This window comes from Taudactylus pleione, unplaced genomic scaffold (assembly GCF_031769625.1).
Source record: "Taudactylus pleione unplaced genomic scaffold, aTauple2 ptg000185l, whole genome shotgun sequence".
NCBI classification, from domain to species: domain Eukaryota; kingdom Metazoa; phylum Chordata; class Amphibia; order Anura; family Myobatrachidae; genus Taudactylus; species Taudactylus pleione.
In genome coordinates, this window is record NW_028284587.1 from 499,193 (window position 1) to 514,593 (window position 15,401).

The 15,401-nt window shown below is 48.0% G+C and overlaps 1 protein-coding gene across 1 annotated transcript in view; it reads left to right on the forward strand.

Moving 5' to 3' along the window:
* The window catches only part of ADAMTS8 (ADAM metallopeptidase with thrombospondin type 1 motif 8), a 69,445-nt gene that overhangs the window by 28,881 nt on the left and 25,163 nt on the right, over window positions 1–15,401 (forward strand). Inside the window, exons 2-5 of the mRNA XM_088476230.1 lie at window positions 2,501–2,740; window positions 4,522–4,654; window positions 5,892–6,059; window positions 14,913–15,211. Of these exons, the coding sequence (XP_088332356.1) occupies window positions 2,501–2,740; window positions 4,522–4,654; window positions 5,892–6,059; window positions 14,913–15,211 (840 nt within the window). The remainder of the gene's footprint in view (window positions 1–2,500; window positions 2,741–4,521; window positions 4,655–5,891; window positions 6,060–14,912; window positions 15,212–15,401) is intronic.

The window sequence follows — 15,401 nt, forward strand, 5'->3', positions numbered from 1 at the left end:
CCTTTACTTATGACACAGGCGCACGCTTGGCACTACTTTGTTGATGCACGTGCGGCTACTGCGCTCACAATTCACAAACACAGAAAATATTTTTTTTTTTGGTTTGGACTGGAGTGTACTTTCGGGGGTTACAGCACCCTTAACGGTCAAGCCAGCCGGCCCCTTACTTATGACACAGGCGCACGCTTGGCACTACTTTGTTGATGCACGTGCGGCTACTGCGCACACAATTCACAAACACAGAAAAGATATTATTTTTTTAGCACTTGGGGGGAGCACCCCTGATGGACAGAGCACCCCCTGGACAACACTACAGCACCCCTTTAGGACTGGGACACTGCACAGGACTTTGGAGTGGACACAGCCCCTATGGAGAACTGACTGCACAACACAGTCCAGCCAGCCCCTATGGACTTTGAAGTAGTGGACACAGCCCCTATTAACAACAGCAGCACAGCACAACACAGCCAGCCCCTATGGACTTTGAAGTAGTGGACAACAGCAGCACTACACTACACTACACTACACAGCCCTAACTCCCACCCTCCCTCTTCACTGTCCACAGCCGAGTGAGAAAATGGCGCCGACGCGGGTACCTTATATAGGATCCAAAACCCGCGAGACTCGGAAGGCGGGATGATGACGTTTTGCCTCGATTTCAGATCCGAGTCAGGCGGGAAAAGTCGAGCCTGATTCGGATCGGACTCGGATCGGGGGGGCTCGGGGGGGTTCGGATTTCAGAAATCCGAACCCGCTCACCCCTAGTTTTGACCTTTTGGCACGTCTGCGTTCGGATCACCACTTCCCGTTTTCAAGCACCTTCCCCTGTTACCACCCACAAAAGTCTCATTCTGTCACTCAAATTAGCAGGCATTCGCTATTTTGCTAGCACCCAATTTCCGACCGCAATGAATGGTTCGCGCATGCGTATTACAACCCATACGCATGCGCAGTTGTGCGAACATTGCTCGGAGCGAACGAGCGGCCGCTTACGAGCGGCTCTGAATCAGGCCCAATGTGCAACACGCAACACAGAGAACCATCGTTATGCCACATATGGTACCTATACAGGCACCAATCACCTATGCTATGGTACCACAAGAAATTGATGCCTTACTATGTATAAGTCCTTTCATTAGATGCATCTGACTTATTTTCTGGCTGGCATAGTGCCCCTAAAAATGCACGGGACGGTTTACTGGAAAGCATTACTTAGTATGGGTGGCACTTAGGGCCTGATTCAGAGCCGGACGCTCTGACAAGAGTGCTCGCTCTGAATCAGGGCCCTCCTACCTGTTATTGGAGCGGCCTCCTGTCCGCTCGCATTGCTGTGGGTTGCGAAGAGACCCTGCGGTAGGGTCTCGCTGCTGCAAGCCAAGGAGTGCTTTTGTCTCTATCAGAGCCAAAAGCACTCCCACTGACATCACTAGTGATGTCAGTGGGGCCGGCCCCAGACGGTAGGCGTTCCCATGGGAATGCCTCCGTCTGGGCAGCCACGACCCCGGGACCGCCCACCAAAGGGGGCGTGCTGTCACCCTTTGGTGTGAGACCCATAGCGACAGCTCGGCCGTTGCTATTCGGGTCTCGCGCATGCGCACGACGGAGCTCCCTCCGTCGTGCTCATGTGCACTAGGGCACCATCGACCCGCTTGCAAGCGCTCAGCGCCCGCGAGCGGGTCAGAATCAGGCCCTTATACAGTTTAATCTCTTATTTTGGTTATGTAGAAAGTAATTGAAATAATTTTGCTTATATTAGTTTAATGCATAACAAGGATTTAATTTTCCTAATGTCCGAGTACATATCAATTAATAATTTGAAAGGCTTTGTGTCTCTCTAGGGTCCTGTAATTCAGTGACGTGAGAAAAAAGCTGATTCCATTGGAACAAACTTGCTGTACTAAATATTGCAGGCACAGAAACAGACAAATCTCAGGTGCACAAAATTATTGATAATATATAAATGCAATAAAATTTTGCAATCAACAGAGGATTTTAGCATAATCATGGCCAAGGTTATGGGCCCACCCACCATATCCAGGTAACCTCTTTAGGGTAGGTCCCCAACATAGGGTTCAAATTCAGAGCACAGGACACCCCCAAACTAGCCCAGCTAAGCCACCCCAGGGCACCGCCATAGTAAGAAAAGTGCAGTGTAAAAGAGATAGTTAGGAGCAGCTGCAGCTGCATATAAAGAATGAAAATAAAAAAGTGAAATACATATATTTTAAACACACAGTGAAAGGTTAAAATGCATTATAAAAGAATAATGTGTTATAATGCGGTGCCCTGAAGCAGATCAACCAAAGCAATCCAGGGGGACCCACGCCCCAAAATTGAACCAAAGTTGCAATACAGTAGATAACTTGTAGGACTTACCTCCCATTATATATATATTCAGGTTGTGCAGTCCAGGAATCTTTCCCATGTAGTAAATATTGTACTGATGTTACCTTACCATGCTGGGAGTAACTCCCTACATTACACTATTGCTCCATTGCAGCTCCACCTGCTGACGTTAATGTCCATCGCTGCCCAGATCTACAAGCACCCAAGTCTGAGAAATTCAGTTAACCTGGTAGTGGTTAAGGTCCTGGTGGTTGAAGATGAAGGCTCCGGGCCAGAAGTCTCAGACAATGGAGGCCTGATACTACGTCACTTCTGCAGGTGGCAACAAGGCTACAACCCAGCCAGTGACCGGCATCCGGAGCATTACGATACAGCCATTCTCATCACACGACAGGTATGTGACCCCTTGTAATGGCACTTCCTAATGTCTGAGCGCCTCAGCCCACAAATGACACTCACAGCTATTCCTGGCTTGGCTGTTACTATAGTCTAGTCACAGCCATGTGCTACTGACAGGAGAAACACCACTTCACAGCCAAAATATCCATTTATATACACAGCCTGATTAAGACCTTTTGGGGCCCTAGGTAAGACACTGGTTTGGGCCCCTTTACACCTCTCAGCTAGTAAAGAAAAAAAACAGGTGACCACTCACCACTGGGCCCTTTGTTGACCCTTTGTTGGCTGCTTATGGATAATCCAGTTCTGTTTATATAGTGTGCTGCTCTCAGTAAATAAATTTCTTTTAAGTCAGTGTTGTTTTTTAATTCCTTCAGTGCTAAGAATGAGTGGGACTCATCCACAGTACTGCACAAGGGGGGGGGACTTCTCTAAAAGTTCCCCACTGCTAGTTTATGCTGCAGAGAGCCTCAGAGGGGTAGGGCTTGACTACATTACTGTGCTGATTGCATCATTAAGTCCCTCCTTACCACAATACTACATGTAATTGTGTGTGTGTGTGTGTGGGAGAGCACTAAAATTACCCTATCTCTTCCATTCTGAACCCTTGTTTGAAAGAGCCCTATGTATCGCGCCTATAAAAGTGCTGCCCCCGATTGCTCTAACCATTTTCCCAGTTTTCCGTTGGATGAGTGCTAATTACACTCTCACGAGTGTGTCCACGTGTTAGCTAGGGAATACTGCCATGACTGCATCTTCTCTCTCATGCCACAAATATATAATACAGAACCTTCTGTCTCACAGACAACACATTATGGGATAATCCTATTATTCAACTGACTTTCTCAGAACAGTTTTTAACACCGTGGAGGATTACAGCAATGCCCCATTCCCCTTCCCTTACTTACAGCAATGTCCTATTGCCCTTCCCTTACAACAATGCGCCATTGCGCTTCCTTTACTTACAGAAATGCCCCATTACCATTCTCTTACTTACAGCAAGGCCCCATTGCCCTTCCCTTACTTACAGCAAGGCCCCATTGCCCTTCCCTTACTTACAGCAATGCCCCATTGCCTTTCCTTACTTACAGCAATGTCCCATTGCCCTTCCCTTACTTATAGCAATGCCCCATTGCCCTTCCCTTACTTACAGCAATGTCCTATTGCCATTCCCTTACTTACAGCAATGTCCCATTGCCCTTCCCTTACAACAATGAGCCATTGCCCTTCCTTTACTTACAGCAATGCCCCATTACCATTCCCTTACTTACAGCAAGGCCCCATTGCCCTTCCCATACTTACAGCAAGGCCCCATTGCCCTTCCCTTACTTACAGCAATGCCCCATTGCCCTTCTCTTACTTACAGAAATTCTCCATTGCCCTTCCTTTACTTACAAAAATGCTCCATTGCCCTTCCCTTACTTACAGTAATGCCCCATTGCCCTTCCCTTACTTGCAGAAATGCTCCATTACCCTTCCCTTACTTACAGAAATGCTCCATTGCCCTTCCCTTACTTACAGAAATGCTCCATTACCCTTCCCTTACTTACAGAAATGTTCCATTGCCCTTCCTTTACTTACAGAAATGCTCCATTGCCCTTCCCTTACTTACAGCAATGCCCCATTGCCCTTCCCTTACTTACAGAAATGCTCCATTACCCTTCCCTTACTTACAGAAATGCTCCATTGCCCTTCCCTTACTTACAGCAATGCCCCATTACCCTTACCTTACTTACAGCTCTGCTGGGACCTGAGTGTGATATCTTTGTGTGGCAGGATATTTGTGGACACGACAGCTGTGACACCCTCGGCGTGGCTGACATTGGTACAGTCTGTGAACCAAGCAAGAGCTGCTCTGTGATTGAAGATGATGGACTGCAGGCTGCCTACACCCTGGCGCATGAACTCGGTATATTGAATACTATATCATTATATATATATGAGCCCCTTCACAAACACTTGTCCTGCATGGACTAAATATAAGCACTGGACAGAAAATTCCGGATACTAAGTCCTTTTACTATGAAATATTAATTTAATATTTCAGAACAGATTTGGCTAGATTCAGAGGAACACTGCATCGCTGAGCTCCATTGCAAAACTTGGGGGCTCGTCGTGCGTGTACAGTGAAGCACTATTTCATCTCCACTGTGGTCAACGCTGTCGGAGTTAGTTTGTTGTCCACAACCAGGACCCATGCTATAAGCCAGGGATGGGGAACCTCAGGCCCGGGGGCCGTATAAGGCCCACGGAATCATTTGGTCTGGCCCTCTGAGCTTTTTTCTGCTAGCCTCATCTGGCTAGCAGGGTGCCTAGAATGACACACTGCAGCCAGAATCTATGCAGCAGTGCAGCCTGGAGCGTCCTTGGGACGCTTCAGATGGGCACACTGCTGCCCTTACAGCTCCAGGCATTGCTGTAATCACCGGCGATTGTGGTCCCGCCACGTGTGACATCACACGGAGGGAGTGTGTCCTGCACAAGGCCCGCAAATAATGTTATATATATCAAAATGGCCCTCGGCAGAAAAAAGATTCCCCACCCCTGCTATAAGCGATAGATTTAATTTTGTAAATATTGATTATTCTATTATCCAGTTCTTGCAGTCAGGACATATGCAAGTTCTGATTTGGATATAAGAAAATAGTCAAACCTGTGCATAAAGAAATACACCCAAAGTATCGTTCTCTGGTGCGATTTCAGCACAGAAACACAACGCTACTTTTATTCCTTGTTTCTAACAACAAGGTAACAAACAGATGCATTTTGATATCCAGTTTTACTTTCAGTTAAGCTCTGAATGTGATCTAAAAGTTATAGTAAAGGATAGTATCTGTTTTACTGGTTGAGTAAGGGATCCCGGCCGTCAGAATCCCTCCCCCTGCAGCCTAACACTACCCCCCCCTCAGCCTAACCCTCCCCCCTGCAGCCTAACCCTCCCCCTCTGCAGATGGGATTCTGACTACATCCCTGTATTACAGATTAATCGATAATGCTAGAAAAAGACATTGGTATATATCATACGTCCATTATATCAAATCCTAATTATCACATAGAAGAAACCTGGGTACAGGTACCATAAATTTCACTAATGATGTATGGATGGTCCTTGCTCTGCTAACCGTCTGTCTTCTCAATTTGCTCAGCTCATGTCCTCAGTATCCCGCATGATAACTCCAACAACTGTAAGAAAGTATTTGGAGAGCTGAACACACACCACTTGATGGCTCCATTGTTTCTGCAGCTGAATAAGTCCACCCCTTGGTCTGCCTGCAGCGCCATGCACCTGACAGAATTCTTCGACAGTGGTCACGGTAAGGATCATCTACAGTTCATGTTTTCATGGTGGCATCATAGTGATGTGAGTGTGATGAGACCTACAACATGTGCAACAGGTGTGAGAATCTGTCCTTCACATCACCGGCCCCTTGTCTATGCGTTGTGGGCCAGAATAGCTGTAACCGGAGGGTAATACTGCAGTATTTGAATAACCTGAATATGGATTGAGGACAACACTCTATGGGGCTAATTCAGGTTTGGGAGCAAAGCAAAAGAAAAGCAGGTAGCTTTGTGCCTGGGACAAACCATGTTGCAATGCGAGCAGGGCAAATATATGCAAACTCTATCTTCTGTCTCCTGAAGCCAGACAGAGGGACTATTTCCGAGATTTGGAATGGGTATGTAATGCCGGCTGTCGGGAAGGCTCCTGTCAAACTACCGACAGCGGCATCCCGATGGTTGGTATCCCGACATGGGGTCGGGTAAGTATACTCCCCCTCCCCCCTTCTCCCCCTAACCCTCCCTTCTTGTAGCCAAACCCTTCCCACCCCGCACCCTAACCCTCCCCGTTAGTGCCTAAACCTAACCCTCCCGTCGTAGTGCCTATCCCTAACCCCCACCCACTGGTGCCTAACCATAACTCTCCCCCCTAGCGGTGCTTAACCCTAACCTCCCCTCAAAAAAAAACCCAAATGCTAACCCCGCTATGCTACCTAAACCAAACCCTCCCCCCCTGTGACTAACAGCTTAGGGCGCCCCGGACTTACCTCATTCGGGCTGGCGTCCTTCTGGATTCCGGTGCTGGGATTAAGATAGGCATCTGTATTTCAACGCCTATCAAGTCCCTTGTCGGGCTTCCCCCATCGGGATTTAGGAAGGCGACATTGTGGCCGCCAGTCTCATAACTACATTCCCGAGATTTACGCAATGCCCATATTGACGCAGATCGGGCGATTGCTAGCCATTGCGCATCCATGAGTGTCGCACTGCACACGCGCGGTGATTGTATTGTGATTACGCTCGTACAGAGGAAGCACTCGCAAAGTGAGTGACAGGTAGTCAGCGTTTGGGGGAGGTAACAGGGGAGTGGATAAGCAAAAGCAGGCGTCTGGCTGTTTGAACGCTGTTTGATGGGTGTGAATAAATTAGCCATAGTGCCCTCCTCCTCTCCGCGTGTCAGGAGAGACGCAGTGTTTGAGGCTGGTCTGACATGACTTACAAGCTGCGTGACTGCCTGATCTGTGTCGATAGTACAGATGTGTACGCTGTTGTACGCCCAGCAGTGGGCGTCCAGGGGTGTATCTATAATGGGTGTAGGGTGTGCTGTGCACACGGGCCTCACACACCCTGCACCCATTTATTAAATACTTACCTTTCTGGAGTCCCGTGTCGGTGTACAAATCACCTGGAAAATGGCTGCCGTGGCCATTTCCCAGGTGACCTGTGCATGTGCAGTAGTCTCTGGCGCGGAGTCTTCTGCGCTCAGTACGCTGCCGTGGACGTCCCCAAGCTCAGGTAAGCGTTTAAAGACGTTAGCATATTTTCGCTATCTCAGTCCGTAAGAGATCGCAGCAGTGATTACATTAGCGTAAATCTCAGAATGACGCCCATATATCGTTGCTATATTACAGAAGACACCATTATTATTAGTTGTGCTCAACCACCAGAGAATATGACTGGATTCAAACTGCTGTACCATGTTATCCTGGACTTTACTCAAGAAATAACCCAGTGTCTGATTCAGACCCGGTCGCAAGGCTGCGTTCGCACGCAGCCGTCCACAGCCAAAGTATGCAAATCCCACGATTGCTCGCAAGATATTAGCACACCCGCTATGTTTTGCCGTGCGATCGCGGTATGAAATTAGACGCCCACCAGCCTGACACAAGACGCCCACTTTCCCTTACTAACAGACGTCATGTTCAGGAAGTGTATTAAACAATCGGTAACATCGGCTGACATCGGAACTATACGCAGCACTTGTGGCTGACCATTCCCTACCGCAAGCACTGCGAGTGCTGCTGTGTGTAATTCATCCATGTGACGTCTACGCTGACGATGCGTCTTAATTATGCACACCCCTGAAATGGCGGTCAGATGCACAGACACTCCTGCATTCGCATCACCACACCCCCGTTACCATTGACCTCCCCATGTCACCACCCACAAACGGCACGTCCTGTCACTCATGGTTGCGGGGCGTCTGTGTACAGGGTGCAAACGTTTCGGGATCGCAGTGACTGGTTCGTCACGCGCACTGCGTCTTGTACGCATGCGCAGATTGCAAACATCGGCAAGCTGCGTGCGAACGCAGCCTTGCGGCCGGGTCTGAATCAGGCCCTCTATTTCCTATGTGGTCACAGACGCCGACTGCCACACAAACCATTCTTTAATATCCTCTCTAACCCAATTCTGAGGTGACATTATTATTAGGACATGTTTTGCCTTCATGTGAAGATATAGGGGGTCATTCAGACCCGGTCGTTAGCGCCGATGCGCTCGGACCGGGTCGATGGCCCCCCACAGAGCATACGCACGACGGCGCCAGCGCCGTCGTGCGCATGCGTGAGACCCCGCTACGACCGACAGCGCCGGTCGTAGCAGGTCTCGATCCAAAGGGGTGAGCTGTCGATGTTGATTGACAGCTCACCCTGTTTGGAAGGCGGGCCGGGGGGGTGGCAGCCCAAACGGAGGCGTTCCCATGGGAACGCCTGCCGTTTGGGGGAGGCCCCACTGACATCACTAGTGATGTCAGTGGAGAGCTTCCGGCTCTGACAGAGCCAGAAGCTCTCCGGGGCTTACGACAAGTGAGACCCTACCCTAGGGTCTCGTCGTAAGCCCCAATGGTCGCGATGGTCAATGACCATCGCGACCATCAGCCTAGCGGTCGTTAGAGCTGTGGGTGTTAACCCACAGCCTAACGTCCGAAACAGAGGTGGGCGGTCAGGATGCAAGCGGCCGCCCAGTTTCTGAGCGACCGCTTGCATCCTCCGACCGCCTCTGAATGAGGCCCATATTGTCTACGGATTCACCCTGAGCACTGATTGTTCCATTCAATTTTATTTATTTCTAAATGATTTACAATGTAAAACATGGCCCCCTCCCATTTTCGGTCAGACTGGTTTCTCTGAGCCACGCAAGGCATAGTGAGCGCTCTATTGCTGACCCCAGACTGGGCACGTTGTTTTATTACACACAAATCTAGACTTTTGTTGTAAGGAGACACCAGTATATTATATCAATAACAATACACTTTATTATTTCATATAAAAATTATCTTGCAAGAACTTGTTATGGTACAATATTGGATAAAAGATAGTATTTAGATAAAAGTGTGATAAGGATAAGGAGAATGTGAGTAATATAAAAGAACCTTATGTTCTTGGAGAACTCGTTCCATTGTCGGGAATATAATCACACAGAAATTATAATAAAATTGATTTGGCATTTACCATCTTCATGTGAGTTTGTCACACTCAGGGCCTGATTCAGACCCGGGCGCTATTTGCGGACGGTCGTTCCAAAAAAGGGGCCGTCTATTTAAATTGAGCGCTCGCTCTTTGCGGTTTGTTGACGCCTCTATGTCTGAGCGAGCGAACGAAAAATGCGCTCGCTATTTTGTAAAGCCGCCCCTTTGCCATTCGCATCACACGTCATCTCCGGTATTTATTAGATTAAACGGGTACATCGAAAGGCATCTGATCTGCTCGCAGTGGTTGTGGTAGGATTTTCTTACCGCTATCACTGCGAGCAGTTCAGGCCAAATGACAACCAAGTGACGTGGTCGATGACGCTCCTTTACTAATTATGCACACCCATTAAACGCCCTTTTGACCGTTAGGCACGCCTGTGTTCGGATCTCCACTCCCCCGTTTTCAAGCACCTTCCCCTGTTACCACCCACAAACGGTATATTCTGTCAATCAAATTAGCAGCCCCTCGCTGTTTTGCGAGCGCACAATTTCCAACCCCAATGACTGGTTTGCGCATGCGCATTACGACCCATACGCATGCGCAGTTGTGCGAACATCGCTCAGAGCGAACGAGCGGCCGCTTACGAGCGGCTCTGAATCAGGCCCTCAGTTCCCGCGAGTAGCGTTTCATCGCCAATACAATGAGTCCTAGCACAAAATGAAATTGAGAATTTTGCAGGTATTAATGATAAAATATATAATCACTTTCTATGAACTGAATATCACATATCAAAATGATAATCAGTATAACTCTAATCGGTTATTGATATTATCGTGCTCCATGGGGTTTAAGGGGTCTATTTACTAAGCAGTGTTAGGAGACAGAGGGCCTGATTCAGAGCCGGACGCAATTAGCGCTCGCTCGTCCAGAAAATAGGGGTGGCTATTCAAATCAACTGTTCGCTCTTTGCGGTCTGTTCACGCCTCTAGGTCTGAACGAGCGAACCAAACTTGCGGTCGTATTTTGAAAAAATATGCCCCCTGGCCACTCGCATCCTACGTCATGTCCGCTATTTGTTAGATTAATCGAGTACATCGACCAGTGTATGAACTGCTCGCTATTCTTGTGGCTGGTTTTTCCTACCACAATTTTGCGAGCAGTTCTGACTATAAAATAACCCAGTGACGTGGTCAATGACGCTGCTGTTTTAATTATGCACACCCATAAAACGCCCGTTTTGACCTTTAAGCACGCCTGCATTCTGATCTCCACTCCCCGTTTTCAAGCAACTTCCCCCGTTACCACTCACATACGCCTCCTCCTGTCACTCAAATTATCAGGCATTCGCTATTTTGCGAGCACATGAATTTCGACCGCACTGACTGGTTCGCGCATACGTATAACGATCAGTACGCATGCGCAGTTAGGCAAACATCGCTGGGAGCGAACGAGCGGCCGCTTACGAGCGGCTCTGAATCAGGCCCAGAGTGAAAAGTGATAAGGTGCCAGCCAATCAGCTCCCAACTGTCATCTCAGGCTGTGTTTGAAAAATGACAGTTGGGAGCTGATTGGCTGGCACCTTATCACTTTTCACTCTGGGCCTGATTCAGACCCGCTCGCGAGCGCTATGCGCTTGCAAGCGGGTCGATGGTGGCCCAGTGCGCATGCGCACGACGCGCAAAATGCGAGCGCGCTCTCTGTGTGAGGGCGGCCGCTTCTCTATAATGAGTCGGCCTCCTGGCAGCTCGCTAAGCTGTGGGTGTCTACCCACAGCTTTAGCGAGCGGCCAGGTTGATGGTCGCGACGGTCATGACCTTCGCGACCATCGGGGTTTGCGAAGAGACCCTTGTGGTAGGGTCTCGTCTGCTGCAAGCACCAGTGAGCTTTCGGCTCTAATAGAGCCGGAAGCTCACCACTGACATCACGAGTGATGTCAGAGGGGCCACCCCTAAACGGCAGGCATTCCCTCGGGAACGCCTCCGTTTGGCCAGCCACCCCCCACCCCGCCCACAAAACGGTGCGAGCTGTCGATCACCGTCAAATTTCTCTCTCGCTCCGGGGCTTGCGCACGCGCAGTGCGGCCGCTGCGCACGTGCAGAGCTTCAACATCGAGCCGCTTGCGAGCGCTTAGCGCTTGCGAGCGGGTCTGAATGAGACCCTTAGTTGCAGGGTTCTCATATGTGACCTACTGTATAAGGAGAAAGTCAAGGTCTGGAAAGGTTCCAGTATATAAATGTGAGAGCTGAAGAAACGCCCCATAATTTAACGTCACTTGTATCTGTAGCTTTGTCTCAGCTAGTCAGTGAGGAATGGGTTCTGTGGATAATTTATCAGGCAGTACTGTCAGAGCAGGATGTTCTTGTGATCTAGGCCCAGATCGGTCCATCTTGAATGACAGAGAAAAAGCTTCAGGATAAGAACTTCGTGTTCCCCTGTCGGCTCATCCAGCAACCCCTGAGGTTGGATGGCGTCACGCCTGAACTGCAGCCTGGAGAAGGTGAAGCTGGAAGAAAAGGCAAGACTACCGGCACCTGTGAAAACAATATCTACATAAATCTCGCCGGGCTGACAAGAGATTGGATCTGGGCGCTTTGATTAAAGATGAGCCAGGTTTATAGACCATAGCACAGGTGTCATCATGGAGAGCAATGACTGATGTTACAGATGAAGGACATGTTCCCAGCTACTCAGTGATGACTGAGGATAGTTTTCTGTCTTCTAGATTTGTATCAGTCACTGCGGCAACCAAACATCCTTTCTGCAAAGTCACCTGACAATATGGTGATGACGTAAAATACATCGTTGTTAACGTTTCTGCTGGAAATAAAGTTCTTTCTGACTTATCTACCTGTGAGCTGGATACTTCAACTGACAAATCAATTCAGTTTTATAATATATTATACCCCTTTTCCATTACCGCAATAACCCGGGTTATTTCCGGGTCTTCCCGGGTCACTGCTCAGTGGAAAAAGGTCCCAAAAAAATAACACTGGCCCAGGAAGGACCTGGGTTAAGGGGCAGTGTAAACGGGTAACCCGGGTCAGACAACCCAGGTCCCATTTACAGCATGTGAAGACCCGGCTTTACCGGCGCTTGGAGGTGACGCTCTACTGCAATCGGCTGCTGTGTGAACGGCGCCGACCTAGGAATAACCGGGGTGGGCGACGTGGTGTGAAAGGGGTCTGTCCTGGGTCTGACCAGAATTAGAAGCGTGTTCCAAATCCCGGGTCGGACCTGGTATTTTGATGGAAAAGATGTATTAGTCTGAGCCTTCCCATCTCATCTTAATCCCCCAAATTTTGACTTTGTTGTTATAATGTTGCTACATTCTGATAACCAGCTAGCCCATAGTACTGCAGAGAGGATTAGATATAGAGCAGTGTTAGAATGGATTCTAGCTATGGATTCTAGCTATCCAAGTGAATGGGGAACTCTCGTCACCTGGAGCATTAAGCTCTGGCCAAGTTCCAGGCAATGTTTTCTAAGCGTAGTAACCCTGGTGGGGCAAGGGAGGAGCGATCCCCATTCACTCCAATGGGTCAGCACAGAACAACTAAGTCCTATCAACTCTACAATTCAAACCACAATTCCCTACACTCCTGGAACATCCCAATGTTTGGTGCGTCCCACAGACTCCCGAAGGAATAGGTCACCCTCCTAGTAAAATATTTGGGAGGTGGTGGGGGGAGGAGTGATGACATGATTCTCACCTTCAGCGGTGAATCAGCCAATCAGAAACAACCATCATTATCTTCAGTGAGTATTGTCCCAGCCATCAGGCACCATAACTAATTTGACTAGTGACTGGTTGTATAATATGTTATATCGCGGATTCCTGAGGGAGTCTGACTTCTCTATCACTATCGTCGCAGACACCGTTTGGCACATGTGCCAATCGGCAATCCTGCACATGTGCCAATCGGCAACCATCGGTGTTGTAGGCAGACCATCGGATCTGAGTACATCTCTGAATCAGGACTATAGTTTTTAAATTAAAAATATATAATGTGCAAAAGAATCTTGTTTATTTCATACACACATTTATGGTTTGTTTTTTTGTAAAGCGGCAACATATACTTATATAGACATTTATCACATAGCAGTTTGTTTTCCTACGTATTTTGTCCCAGATTACGATTGTGATTGGGTTAAGGGGTTGGGAAGAGGAAAAGAACAGGGAGGGGGGGAGTGCGGAGTCTGCATGGTGTAAGGTTTTCCTTGTCTCCTTGCATAACATAAATCTGTCACAAGTGTAAAGATTTGCTCCAGATAGGAAACTTTTTACAAGAACTGTTAGTTCAGACTACGGCAGGTGGTTTCTGCAGAAACTCTTATTAATGTCTGATAGCTGCAGGCATATGGAATAAATGCTGCTTATCATTTATCAGCACAGAACCTAATGTAACCTCGTGTAGTGACGTTTCATGCTGGGATATTTAATTACTATTGTCCGCAATAGTCACACATTTAACTCTGTATTGGATCCTACTTAGGAGAACCACTAAACAGCTGCTACCACTATAGCATTAGAAATGCCCTAGTAGTACAACTCATATGATACTTTACTCATCCTGCAAGCAGTACACGCTTTAATCAGTTACACATAACTGCTGCTCTAGGAATGATTTATGGGTTCGATTTACTACAGAACGCAACTGTGAATGCAATAGTGATTACGCACGTTCAACTGCGAAAGTATACTAATTTATTGCCGTCGCAGCACTACATAAGGACACCCACCTTACCTTACACACATCCGTAATGTTTAGCAAGACTGCGAAACCATCGGTACCATCGAGTACCATCGCAGCCTCACGCACACTTGCACGAGCCCTGACCTTACTCATCGCACGCTATCAGGCCTCGTAGTGGATAATTTACGCAAGGCCCCTGCAACAGCGCTCAAACGCACTGGCACGTCTGCGTTCGGCCGACCACCCCCCCTCACCACCCACAAATGGTACTTCCTGTCAATCACTCTGCGATGGGTCTGCGTCCCCATCACAGTGGCTGGTTCGCGCACTGTATACGCAGTACGCAACAATCGGCCAATGACGTGCGTATTAGCAACTACGTTCCTTGCTGAATCAGGGCCTATGTTCGGTTGACCCTACCCGTTTTGTAAACGAGTCACTGCCGCCGCTCCTGCCTCGTTCCCACCCCCAAATGTCAATCATGCTGTGGCTTAGAGGGCACTGTTGAATATTTACTATACACTGTATTTAATTGTATCAAGTATATATGTGTTTTATTGTTCCTGTATGATAGCCTCTATGTAACAATAGATAAATATATCTAATTCTGCATCAATCCCCCTCCCACCATTCTCTTTATTGCTTCACGAAAAAAGTCAAATAAAATCCTCTTTCAAAAAATAAAAACTAATGTTCAGAAAGTGGAAGTGAAGAGGGTTTGTGGAGCCAGGAATTGCGGCTAACGTCCTCTGTGTTTTAATGTGTGTCTTTCCTCCATAAGGAGACTGTCTATTGGATGCACCAAGCTCCTCTCTTGAACTTCCACGGGAACTTCCTGGAACATCTGCCCGATATGACCTGGACAACCAGTGTCGCCAAGTATTTGGAAAAGAGTTTTCTCATTGCCCAAACACCAGAGAAGATGATATCTGTGCTCAACTGTGGTGTAAAGTTCAAGATGAGCATGTCTGTCACACCAAGAACGGAAGCCTTCCTTGGGCTGATGGGACTTCCTGCGGAGATCACCACGTCTGCTGGAACGGGGTTTGCCAGGTGGAAGAAGATGTTGTAAGGCCTAAGGTAGCTTCATAACTGTGATCATTGTAATAAACGTTGTAACTGTAAAACTATGCATTTTGTACAAGTTAAGTGTACAATCCAGGTACTGCATACAATTCCACTACAGAAACCTGAATAGAATATGAGTTTTCATATTCTCCCAATGCGAACACAGTTAAAGGGGGTACACATTGGGCCGTATTCAATTAGA